This window comes from Hyperoodon ampullatus, assembly GCF_949752795.1.
Source record: "Hyperoodon ampullatus genome assembly, chromosome: 3".
NCBI lineage: Eukaryota > Metazoa > Chordata > Mammalia > Artiodactyla > Ziphiidae > Hyperoodon > Hyperoodon ampullatus.
The window spans coordinates 94,652,575-94,665,245 of record NC_136916.1 but is presented as its reverse complement, the minus strand read 5'-3'; the positions used below and the strand labels follow the sequence as shown (position 1 = coordinate 94,665,245).

At 39.8% G+C, this 12,671-nt stretch overlaps 1 protein-coding gene across 2 annotated transcripts in view; it reads left to right on the top strand.

Moving 5' to 3' along the window:
- The window catches only part of GANC (glucosidase alpha, neutral C), a gene marked incomplete at both ends in the record, with an annotated part of 69,988 nt that overhangs the window by 3,185 nt on the left and 54,132 nt on the right, over nucleotides 1–12,671 (top strand). For both annotated transcript variants that reach the window (XM_079699903.1, XM_079699902.1), the window contains 3 exons: nucleotides 2,202–2,264; nucleotides 3,783–3,891; nucleotides 12,135–12,262. In XM_079699903.1, coding sequence (XP_079556029.1) covers nucleotides 2,202–2,264; nucleotides 3,783–3,891; nucleotides 12,135–12,262 — 300 coding nt within the window. The remainder of the gene's footprint in view (nucleotides 1–2,201; nucleotides 2,265–3,782; nucleotides 3,892–12,134; nucleotides 12,263–12,671) is intronic.

Genomic DNA, 12,671 nt, shown 5'->3' with positions numbered 1-12,671 from the left:
TCATGTCTCTACATGAAAGTCAGTGTGGTTTTTTCCTTCCTTATAGCCTATAGATGTTTTAATCAGTATATGTTAAATACATATACTGAAGTAGCAATATACATACATCTTGACCATGTTCTCTTCCAGAAACAGCTTTTTTTGGAAACTTGGTTTTAAAAAACATTGGCCCCTACAGAAGACCTAAATAGACATTTCTCCAAAGAAGATATACAGATTGCCAACAAACACATGAAAGAATGCTCAACATCATTAATCATTAGAGAAATGCAAATCAAAACTACAGTGAGGGGCTTCCCTGGTGGCGCAGTGGTTAAGAGTCCGCCTGCCGATGCAGGGGACACGGGTTCGTGCCCCGGTCTGGGAAGATCCCACATGCCGCAGAGCGGCTAGGCCCGTGAGCCATGGCGCTGAGCCTGCGCGTCCGGAGCCTGTGCTCCGCAAGGGGAGAGACCACAACAGTGAGAGGCCCGCCTACCGCAAAAAAAAAAAAAAAACCTACAGTGAGGGCTTCCCTGGTGGCTCAGTGGTTGAGAGTCCACCTGCCGATGCAGAGGACACGGGTTCGTGCCCCGGTCCGGGAAGATCCCACATGCCGTGGGGCAGCTGGGCCCGTGAGTCATGGCCGCTGAGCCTGCGCGTCCGGAGCCTGTGCTCTGCAACAGGAGAGGCCACAGCAGTGAGAGGCCTGCGTACTGCAAAAAAAAAAAAAAACTACAATGAGATATCATCTCACACCAGTCAGAATGGCCATCATCAAAAAATCTACAAACAATAAATGCTGGAGAGGGTTTGGAGAAAAGGGAACCCTCTTGCACTGTTGGTGGGAATGTAAATTGATACAGCCATTATGGAAAACAGTATGGAGGTTCCTTAAAAAACTAAAAATAGAACTACCATATGACCCAGCAATCCCACTACTGGGCATATACCCTGAGAAAACCATAATTCAAAAAGATTCATGTACCACAATGTTCACTGCAGCTCTATTTACAGTACCCAGGACATGGAACCAACCTAAATGTCCATCGACAGATGAATGGATAGTGGCACATATATACAATGGAATATTACTCAGCCATAAAAAGGAACGATACTGAGTTATTTGTAGTGAGGTGGATGGACCTAGAGTCTGCCATACAGAGTGAAGTAAGTCAGAAAGAGAAAAACAAATACCGTATGCTAACACATATATATGGAATCTAAAGAAAAAAAAAGAAAAGAAAAAAAGTGGTCAGAAGAACCTAGGGGCAAGATAGGAATAAAGATGCAGACCTACTAGAGAATGGACTTGAGGATACGGGGAGGGGGAAGGGTAAGCTGGGACAAAGTGAAAGAGTGGCATGGACATATATACACTACCAAACGTAAAATAGATAGCTAGTGGGAAGCAGCCACATAGCAGAGGGAGATCAGCTCTGTGCTTTGTGACCACCTAGAGGGGTGGGATAGGGAGGGTGGGAGGGAGGGAGATGCAAGAGGGAAGAGATATGGGGACATATGTATGTTTATAACAGATTCACTTTGTTATAAAGCAGAAACTAACACACCATTGTAAAGCAATTATACTCTAACAAAGATGTTTAAAATAAATAAATAAATAAGAAATAAAAAACATTGGCCCCTAGATTGTCAGTATCATCTTAAAACGCAAAGAATTTTCCTTCCCTGTCTGTTTCTATCCTTATTCTAGCACCTCATACATACCTCTGTTATATCATTTGTCAGGTTGATTTGTAATTTTGGTTAGACTCTCAAAGAAAACTCGGACACAGTACTTCTTATCTTCCTCAGAGCCCAACACTCAGCAAGAATGTTCTGAAAATATTTTGTTGAATACATAGGTGGGTGGGTTGTTTTTGTTGGTTCGGTTTGGGGCTTTTTGTTTTTACTCCTTCAGATTTTATTGTTGAAGCCATAGCCTTCAGTCATTAATTTTAAAGAACCCTTTCTCATAAGTTACAGTGCTCTTTTTCTGTTGCTTTCTGAGAAATCCCAGAACTTCATGTTTTGTTGTTTACCATGGGCGGTTTACAAAAGGATGTTGTTCTGCAGCAAACACATTATTGTGTTATGGCCATGACACAATTTTGCATCACAGTGATTTATGTCCCATGATTTATATTATAGTTAGAGAAGGTACAAAATTTGGATTCACAAACCCTATGTAAAATAAGTTTCTCAAAATGTCTTTTTATTAGTGTTGAAGATGAAGCTGTGGATAAAAACATTTTCAAAGACTGCAGCAAGATTGCTTTCTACAGGTAAGAAGAGGAAGTATATGACCTAGATAGAATAGTTCTGAAAATATTTCAAAATTGATGTTTATTAAATTTTTGAGAACTGATAGACTTTCTGAGGAAAGAGTCAATTAGGAAATTCAGTGACTAAAGAATTTATTGACAGGAGAAATTCACCTTTACTACTCTAGCTTAACTCCTGTATTATTTTATTATTAATACATTATTATTAATTATAATTAATTATATTGTATACTTATACATTATAATTAACATTACTGTGTTAATAAACAGGTATTTTAAAAGTCAAAGTGTTTTTCAACTAATGTTAAAATTTTGAAGCTTTGAAGAAATAATACTTTTACATGGTTCAAAAATCAAATAATATAAAAAGATACACGTTGAAAAATGTTATTGTCTTTCATGTCCCCTTCCACCCCATTCCACATTTTTCCCTGTAAGTAACCAGATTTATTAATTTCTTATTTATCTTTCCAGTATTTCTTTTTGTGAATGCACATATTCTTATATCACCACCATTCTTAGGCCAAGTAGCTTTCTATATACACTGTGGTATACATCTTTTTTTCTGCTTCATAATTTATTCTGAAGAGCTCTGTATGAGTATATGGAAATTGTCCTCTTTTTCATAGTTGTATGGTATTCCATTGGGTAAATTATAATGTATTCAGTCTCTCTCCTATTGCTAGAGCCCTGGGTTGTTTTCAGTCTTGCTGTAACGTCACTGCCACAGTGAAAAGCTATACATATGTCATTTCCTACACATGCAGGTATATTTGTAGGATGAATTTCCAGGAATGGGATTACTAGGTCAAAGAGTAAATGTATTTGAAATTTTAACTATTACCAGACATCCCTCCATAGAGATTGTGTCATTTTGCACTCCCATCACCACTATATGATTGCCTATTTCCCCAGAGCCTCAAAAAATATTTCTTTAAAATTTTTTTGAGTGTCTACCTTTATGTGGTCCTGAAACTGAAATCACCAAAAATTACATCATACAACTTTCTAATTTATACACACAACTCCAGAGAAAGAAAATCATATTTTAATTCTGAACAGGTACCTTAGAGGGAATTCTATAGTGAACTCCTGGTCACCTTGACAAACCACTGGATTATATTGGATTTCCACTAAAATTTATTAAGTTTCAATTAAAGTATACATTTCCTGGAAAGAGGGAGGGACATCAACAAGCTAATACGTGTCATCTACAAAAACTGCCCCACCTTCTCAATAAAGGAGACAAAATACCATCCTTGAGTAGTGTTACGGTGAACAATTTTATTAGTACTCTTATTATTTTATTAATTGCATTAGCACTCTGCTTATTAATTTTGTTAGCTCTCTAAATTATTGATACTCCTCTTAGTGCTTTATTGGAGTACTAATATACTGCTTGTGCCCAGTTCACTTACTATCGAAGTGAATTTTAATGACTTCCACATGATAATATAGTCTTTTGGAGGCTGAGAGTCACAAATCATTCTCAGGCGTCTGTATACTCCAAATCTGTAGGCGTCAGAAACAGCGGCTCTCCAAGAAGTCTACCTATCGGGCATTACTAGACTCAGTCACAGCAGGCAAAGAGAGCACCAGCTTCCAAATCATCAACGAAGCAGCTAAGGTGAGAAAAAGTATTTTCTACAGAGAATTATTTGTTTCTGTATTTATTTGGGTTGAATGAAGTAAATTTCCACAAAGACTAATTAAACTATGTATGCTTCAAGAATAAACTTTGTGAGAGAAGTAATGCCATCTTTTTAATATCTACACAATGCTACTTTAAAAGTAATATGACTATCAACATATAGATTGCCTTGTATCAGATGCTTTCTTAGATTTACGAATGTTATTTCCTTTTAATTAATCTTCAGAATCATCTAAGAGGTACATTGCATTGTCCCTAATTTTCAGATAAGGAAATTGAAGTCTAAAAAGCCACTTGCTCCAAGTCATAGCTAGTAACCAGAATTTTCACCTGTGACTGTAGACTCTGTCACGCACCCACACTGTTTTTATCACTATTACACAACATACCCTCAAGCAAGGTACAGATTCAGTGAATGTCCAAACCTCAAAATGTGAGTGGGCAAGAGCAACAATGGTCTATGCAGTTGAATAAGTCACAATGTTCCCTCCCCTAAGCTGATTCACTAACAGATCACCATAGTTATTACATGCTGAAAGGATTAGAGCAGTATCCTAAGTGCTTTTTCTCATCTGTCAAGTTTTCACACTACTTCATATGGGCCACTCACAGAGGAAGTGCTGTGGGCCGGGCTAGGAAGTGTGGTTATGCACAAGTAGCTGATGCTTCCAACCTGACCCTCACTTCACATCCTCCCCTGTCTTCGAAAGGTGTCCTAAGCTTCTAAGGCCTCCCAGACCAACCTGGTTTAATTGGTAATTGGCTGAAGGACATAGGTAAAGACATGCAGTCTAGTCCCATAACAGCTTAGATAGTAATTCCATCAGCTCACTAACAAATCCCAGTTCTGGGAAGCAGACTGAGAAGACATCCCCACTTTCACCGCAGCATTGTGAGAGATCTTGTGACTACCGTAGCGCTTGCTGTATAACATTACACTGAGGAATCTTCTCGGAGAAGACAGAGCAAACACTGCCCCACAACATCAGGGCGTTCTTTGTAACATTTGTAAGGCCTTTAACTTAGTCGGGAGACTCAACTTTATTCCCAGGCAGGAGGTGCAATGGCACAGTGAGGAAGGCTACCTTCCATATGAAGTTTTAGAGATTTTAGTCACTTCAAAGATGTAGAATCCTCTAACATAACTTTCTTGCCTGAATTCAAAATAGGGGCTAGAATCATATCAACAGTTTGTGTTCTCTATCCCCGTCCCTTTTTCCCCACTTATGGTTACTTAAGGATGTAGTTGTGGTAGCAGCACACTTAGTTCTTTTCTCTTAACTACACTGAAGGGATGGTTAGCCTTTCTTCAAAACCTAGTGCTACTTCTTAATACCACTCATTTTTTTCTGGAGGAATTTCCCTCCTTGCTTGGCATCTGTGCAACCTTTGAGTTCACAGCTCATGGTACCCCGGAAGTCATAGTTCCTCAACTACTGATCCAGGTCTCCCAAACTTTACATCCTTTTGTAGCCAAGTTTGAAAGCTGTTCATGGGAGAACATGGGGCAGCATTAATTTCTTTCCTAGAGAGCCACCCGCCATTTGCATGTGGTCTAATAGCCCAATGCCCCGCCTAACCCCTGTATTCAGGGTCAGCAGAAGCAGTTGGCTCCAGGAAATGCAAGGAGTCCACCAGAGACCTTCCAGAAGTCAGTAGGCCTTTAATACCAGCAGTCAGATCCCTTCCTTTCTCATTTTTCCTGTCATTTGCTCTTTTTCCTTCTTGCCTCTGATGTGTCTAGCCTCAGAGAGTTGCAGCTGTCCCATGGTCAGGGCAAGAGTCCCTTTCTGTCCTTGGGGAGGCTCAGTCTGTTGAGCACCTGAACAATCCACTGTCGTGATGACACATGCCGAGGCAGAGTAAATGAGGCACTCGGAATACCAGTGTGGGCCAAAATGCAACTTCACGATGCATCTCCATACCAGTGAAGTTAGTGGTGGATCCTCTCGCACTGCCTTTTACAAGACTATAGGTCATTTTCTCTGTACACACCTCTCTTTGGATCCTGAAAATATGAGGGACAATGCTGTTCAGGTCAGGTGCCAGAACCAGAGCCAACCAGATATGGATGCCTTCAAGGGAAAAGAAGCCACAGTCCAGGAGGACCCACGGGAGCTCAGCACAAGACAGCACATGTCTCAGAAGGGAGCTGAGGAGCCGGACAAGCAAAGGGCAAGTGATCCAGGATGTCAGCAACGTGGCTCCCAAGACTGAGAACTTTGAGGATCCCTTGGAACAGACACAATGTTCAGGTGTTGGAAATAACAGTGCTGCACAGGGAATGTGCATGCTCTGATGTCAGGCAAATGCATGCAATGTATGTTTTGGGAGGTCACCCTAAAATTCTGAACTGAACGTCATTTTAATGTCCTCCTTGTCACTTGGAGCTGAGATGACTAATAGGGACTTAAGGCTTCGTGCCCTCTATCAGTTTGGTAGGGACAACAAAGATCCAAACAGTAATTTCTAAAATTGTCTGAACCTTGTATCCTGCTCACTGCATAGTCAAGGAGCCTCCACTAGAGGTTGTTTCTGGGATGAGATGGGTGTTTCATGGGAGATTTCACAGTAGGATATGGTATGGATATGATCTGGAGATTTTTAAAAAGCCACATACATCCACTTATTCAGAATGATAGCTTTTTATTTCAGGTTCAGAGAGACAGATCCCAAAGTCCAAGAGGATCCTATTCAGCTCACAGCTGCGGTTCTCAGATTTCACTGATGAGGCAGATTCTGACAAACCCAGTACTCTTAGTGCCTACCTGCCCTCACACCATTAAAACTCTTAAAGCAATAATTTTGTAGTCAGGCTTTGTTGTTAATTTTTGAAATCCTTCTTCCCAATTCCCTTCTCCCAACCTGCCACTTAATAAGCAACCAGGAAACAGAACCAAGTTTCATTCACCGTTGTCTTAGTGAGCTCACACTGCTATAACATAAACTGGGTGTCTTAACAAACCTTTATTTCTCACAGTTCTGGAGTCTGGGAAGTCCTAGATCAAGGTCCCACTTCCTGCCCTGTAGACTGCCACCTCCTTAGTGTACAGTTGACCCTTGAACAAAGCAGGGGTTAGCAGTGGAAAATCCAAGTATGACTTCACAGTCAGCCCTCAGTATACATGGTTCCACATCCACAGATTCAACCAACCAAGGATTGTATGGTACTATAGTAAGTATTTATTGAAAAAAAATCCATGTATAAGTGGACCCATGCTGTTCAAATCTCTGTTCAAGGGTCAACTGTATATTCACATGATGGAGAGACAGCTAACTCTCTGGTCTCTTCCTGTAAAGGCAGTAATCCCATCATGACTCCACCCTCATGACCTCATCAAAACCTAAACACCTCCCAAGGCCCCATCTCCAAGTGCCATCACATTGAGGGTTAGGGCTTCAACATATGAATTGAAGGGTTGGAGAATGGGGAGGGTTTGGGAAGGGGGGCAAATGACACAATTCAGTCCATAGCAAACGTGGTGTTCCTGGGACACAGTAATGTTACAAAACAAACTGAAGTGTTGCCCTGTGTGTTGCCTCTAGGTCAGGACATCTAGGCTTTGAAGAAAAGTTGGTTGCAGGTTCAAATCCCTAAGTTTTCTCACATAGGGTCCTATTTCTTATGACAAAATAATGAGATATTTGATAAAGAAGCTTCCAGAAAAAAATCTTAAAGGAGTTATCAGTAAAGTGTTGACTGCTTTTTTAGACCTCTTTTTTCCTACTATTATCAATTTTTTACCTTCAGTCAAAATTTGTTGTGGATTGAGAAAAAGAGAAGATCTAGTCTTGTGACACCAGAGCAGGGAAATTTATGCTATCTTCTGAGTGTACCTGAAAAGCACTGCTAGCAAGGCTGTTTGGAACACACCTACTTTATATTGCTAATTTTTATGCTTTTTCATGACATGGATGAACTATTTGGCAAAATGTTTATTTTGCAGCCTGTTTGCAAGTTTTCACTAGTGATAACGCTTCTGGCAGCTTCTCCAAGGATACAGGGATATCTCTGAGCACCTCCATGAAGTTATCCCTTGCATCTTCATCTAAGCAATGGGACTTTGCCCAACCAGCCACCTCCTCAACAGATGAGGAACAACTACTACTTGTTAACCAGGACTGTTCCTGCAGAAATGGCCAGGAACAGGCATCTTATTGGGGAACTGGCCAAGCAATCAGAAGCATACCTGGACAGGCTAATTGTCCTTGGGGAACATGCTAATGCCCAGCGTGAACTTACCAGCATTCTCCATAGAGAATCAGTGCTTGCAATAAACCAACTGGCTACAGCTATGGAAGGGGCAATAAGTGCCCTCCAGCAATTTAATGAATCTTAGACCATTCTCTGAATCCTGGAAGGTCTTGACCAATAGCTGAGAGAGGTCCTTGCTCACTCCTCTAGGCCTTTTAGGTTAACTATTCCCTATAATATAGTAGAGAGATCTGGTTCCAGAGGACAAGCAAGATCTACCCATCACGGAGAAGTTGATGGGGTCATAATTTCCCTTATTAATGCCCACCACCATTTAAATAGAGGGCTGTTAGAGGGCTGTTCTGTTAACTCAGTCATAGTCTCTACTAGTTTTGGGTGAAATTAAAAAAAAAACTTTTAATGTAACTGTGATCCATTCCACTGTTTGAATGTACAGACAAGGCTGTTTTTACCACCATGATTTTTATAACCTGTCTCATATTTTTGCCCTTGTGGCCAAAAAAACTAGACTTAGGGATGACAAACTACTGGGCTTTATTTTTATTCGGTATGGGAGAAATAAGATAGGAAAAGGGAATTTATGCTCTCCCAGATTATGGGAGGTGAGCCTCTGAATGAAAAACCAAGTAGAGACTTGTGGTACTAAAATGAACCTCCAAAATGTATTCCTTTCTTTGAGGATTTATTTCATCTTCTCTGTGTAGGAGGACATTTACACATCTTAAATCTTTCTAGGGGAGCAAAACCCATGCTGTCTCACCTTATTTTAAATGTTTAATTTTATGTTTCTTCACTTATTTTACATAAATCCATCTTGCTGCAATTTTTACTGCTATTTTCTAAATATTAACATTAAATAATTCTGAGTTTATGCAGTCTAACTTCTGTAACAACATATTTTTATTGTAATTTTTAATCACTAATAGAGATTCAATAATTTATTTGTATATTATTTCAAAATAAATGTCCAAACAGGTCTCTAGAGAACAGAAATGTTTAGAAATTCTTAATGTTTTAGATAGAAGGATATAACATTCATGTCCAGACTTTTTGACAGCCCGGTTTTGGTTGAAGAATTGGACAATAACTGGCAGTTAAGAAGCCCAGGGAAGTGGTTTATAAACTGTCATGCACAGAGCCCTGAGGTTTCCGTAGAGGTGTCTCAGGACTCAATGCAGGGAGGGGAGGGGGCTCAATGGTAGAGGCTCTGAGCCACTTCCTGCTGTTTTCTTTTTTTTTTTTTTTTTTTTTTTTGTGGTACGCGGGCCTCTCACTGTTGTGGCCTCTCCCGTTGCGGAGCACAGGCTCCGGATGCGCAGGCTCAGCAGCCATGGCTCACGGGCCCAGCCGCTCCGCGGCATATGGGATCCTCCCAGACCGGGGCACGAACCCGTATCCCCTGCATCGGCAGGCGGACTCTCAACCACTGCGCCACCAGGGAGGCCCCCTGCTGTTTTCAATCCAAGTAGCTTTACTTATTGAACTTCTGAGAGTCTGCTGCTGTTGATTTTTTAAGCCAGTAAAAACAGCATGAGCCAGATCATACAAGCAAATGTATACTAAGGTCTAAGGAAATTATGTGCTTGGAATATGAAACTATGTTAATGATAATAAGAGATAAGAATGAATCTGGATATTGGCTTTGAAAAGGGTTACCTATTGGCAAAATTGGTTTGCTTAATTAAGTTAAAATGAAAACAAAGTGGGGCTTTGACTCTGATTTGTATGTTTGCTTGCCTAGGGTTATTATAGGAAAAGCAGGGTTATTGCTACCTTCTCTCATATAATTAGGATTCTTTACTAGGCTGCAGCTTTCAAGAACAGAACATATCAGACCAGTCTTTGGTTTAAAAAAATAAAAATTTTTAAGAAAGTTATTTTACTAATAATGGGAGGATCTCTGAGTATATAAACTAAATGCAATTTGTTAATCACATATAAGGGACAACCTGTGTGCCCTCTGCTTAGGATGTTCTTGCCCATTTTTGCCTACCCAAAGTCCTACTAATCCCTCAAGGCCCTGCTTAAGTCCCTCTTCCTCCAGAGAGATGTCCCAGAATCCCTCTCCTTACAGTCATCAATATTCCGCTTCCTTGTTCTCCCGCAGCACGTGTCCTTGTCCTGTCTCAGCATTTATCATAAAACACTTTACGGTTACTACATAGGTGTTGCATCTCCTCTAAATTGCACTCTCCCTAAGAGTTTAGCCATCCTTTTCACAGCAATCAGCACTTCACAATATTAGATGCCAAATAAATGTTAGTTGAATTAAATTTGAGAGAATAGTGGAAATTTATGTCTAACTTGGGAGGGAATACATAATCTAACAGGATTTCAGCCTTATACTTGGATACATTTTCAAATCTTAGAATTCTGATGGCACACTTGAAGTAAATCAAATATACAAAAGAACATTAAACATATAAGCAGTAATTACAGTATGATTGGGGGTGGGGGAAAGGGGAAGGTGTTGGCCAAAGAGTACAAACTTCCAACTATAATAAGATGACTAACAGCATAGTGATTGTAGTTAATAATACTCTATTATATACTTGGAAGTTGCTAAGAGAGTAGATCTTAAATGTTCTCACCACAAAAAGGAAATGGTAATTATGTGACTTGATGCAGATGCAGATGTTAGCTAATGCTATGGTGGTGATCATTTCTTTATATACTCTCTTCCTCCACCATTTGACTCAAGGCAATATATAAGTATCAAATCAAGGAGTTGTACAACTTAAACTTACACAATATGTCAATTATTTCTCAATAAAGCTGGGGAAAAAATAATTATTGTATAATCAGTACTACATCATAACCTTGTTTTAAGAATGTCTGTAAAAGCAGCCACAGCCTATTTACCATTATTTACCTGGTCACTCTTCAGTGTCCTGTCACTGTTCAAGTGCCCTGACTACTTTCCTATATTCTGAAGAAGCAAGGTTCCAGTAACATCGTTTTGGGGGGGAGGGATTGTTTTTGTTTTTGTTTTTGTTTTTTGGTGCTGCATTAATATTCTCCCTGCTTCCTATATCTTGCTTGCACCACAGCATACCTGTTCTGTGTGTTACCTCACACAGGCTACCCAGCTTAGCCTTTCATTTAACAGACATTATAGTAACAATACATAGACCCAGTTGTAACCAGAATTTGGCATCATACTGTACTTAATGATTTGCAACCAGTGCAGCATGGCACATCAGTTGAAAACCACTGTCTTAGGATATTTCCCTAATCTTGATGCCTCATTTTGTAATCTAAATCCAGCCATCTCTGCCTTCAGAGTTTGTTGTTATTGTTTTATTTCTCAAAATCTGTATTCTCTTTATGATTCTATGTTGCTTGCATCTTTCATCGTAGGCAGTATTTAACCTAAATTCTCCATCCTCTTGAGAAAGCTGAGAATATCACAGCCTCTAGAGAAAGTTCCCCAGACCTTAATCTAAGTGTACAGGAAGCCTTATTCATCTACAGTAGAGAACCCCAATGACCACCGTTTTACTGTCTATCTTTTCTATTCTGTGGCTTGTTACCCTTCATCTTTCATTCAACTGGAATCCAGTTACTCTAGTTTTAACACCAAACACTTATTCTTAAGATACCTGTATTTTATCATAGATACAGTGGGCCACATGTCCCAATTTTCCAAGGGCAGTTTCAGTTTTTGCCTGTCATCCACTATCATTATTAATAGAGAGCCCTCTCACTCTTAACAGTCCTGGTCTGGACAATTATATGTTTGCCTAACCATAGAACACATAGGAGGTGTTTGTTTCTACTACAGGTAGAGCCAAGCAAGTGCATATAGATTGGGAAGCCTTTCCTTCATGATTGCCATTGTTCTCCAATTTGCTTGGCCTATAATAATTTTTGTTTTTGTTTTTGTTTTTTTTGTTGTTGTTGTTGGCCTATAATAATTTAAACATAGTTTTCTAATTATCATAATTTGTAGAACTGACCTGGGTAACCTGTTGAAACTAATCTCGTGTGTGTTCGTTCCCAGGTTCCTCTCCTGGCTGAAGTTTATGGTATAGAGGGAAATATTTTCAGGCTTAAAATCAATGAAGAAACACCCTTGAAACCCAGATATGAAGTTCCTGATGTCCTCACAAGCAAGCCAAGCACTATAAGGTAAGCCAAGAAACACGCTTTTGGATACACCCTCAATATGTTCTTCTATCATACCCTGAGTAGCAGCTTTTGTATGAGTCTCTTATTTTGTTTCTTCAAAGATACAACCATTTGCAGAGTTAGTTTTTAGTTATTTGGGGATAAATTTATCCATTTTGATGTTATCCATTCTATACTCTCTTCCTCCACCATTTGACTCATCAGCACTTATTAATGGGGAGAAGCAGAGCTTCTGATCGTCTCTCCTCCTGACAAAGTAAGCGGTTTATCAGCCAGACTTTGGGAGCAAGCAGGAGAGCTGTTTAATTGACTCATTCAGATGAGCAGCAGGGCTCCAGAGATCTAATGTACTAGCAAAACTCCCATGCTTACAGTAATTTATACAGTTAGACTGACTCACTTTTAATTA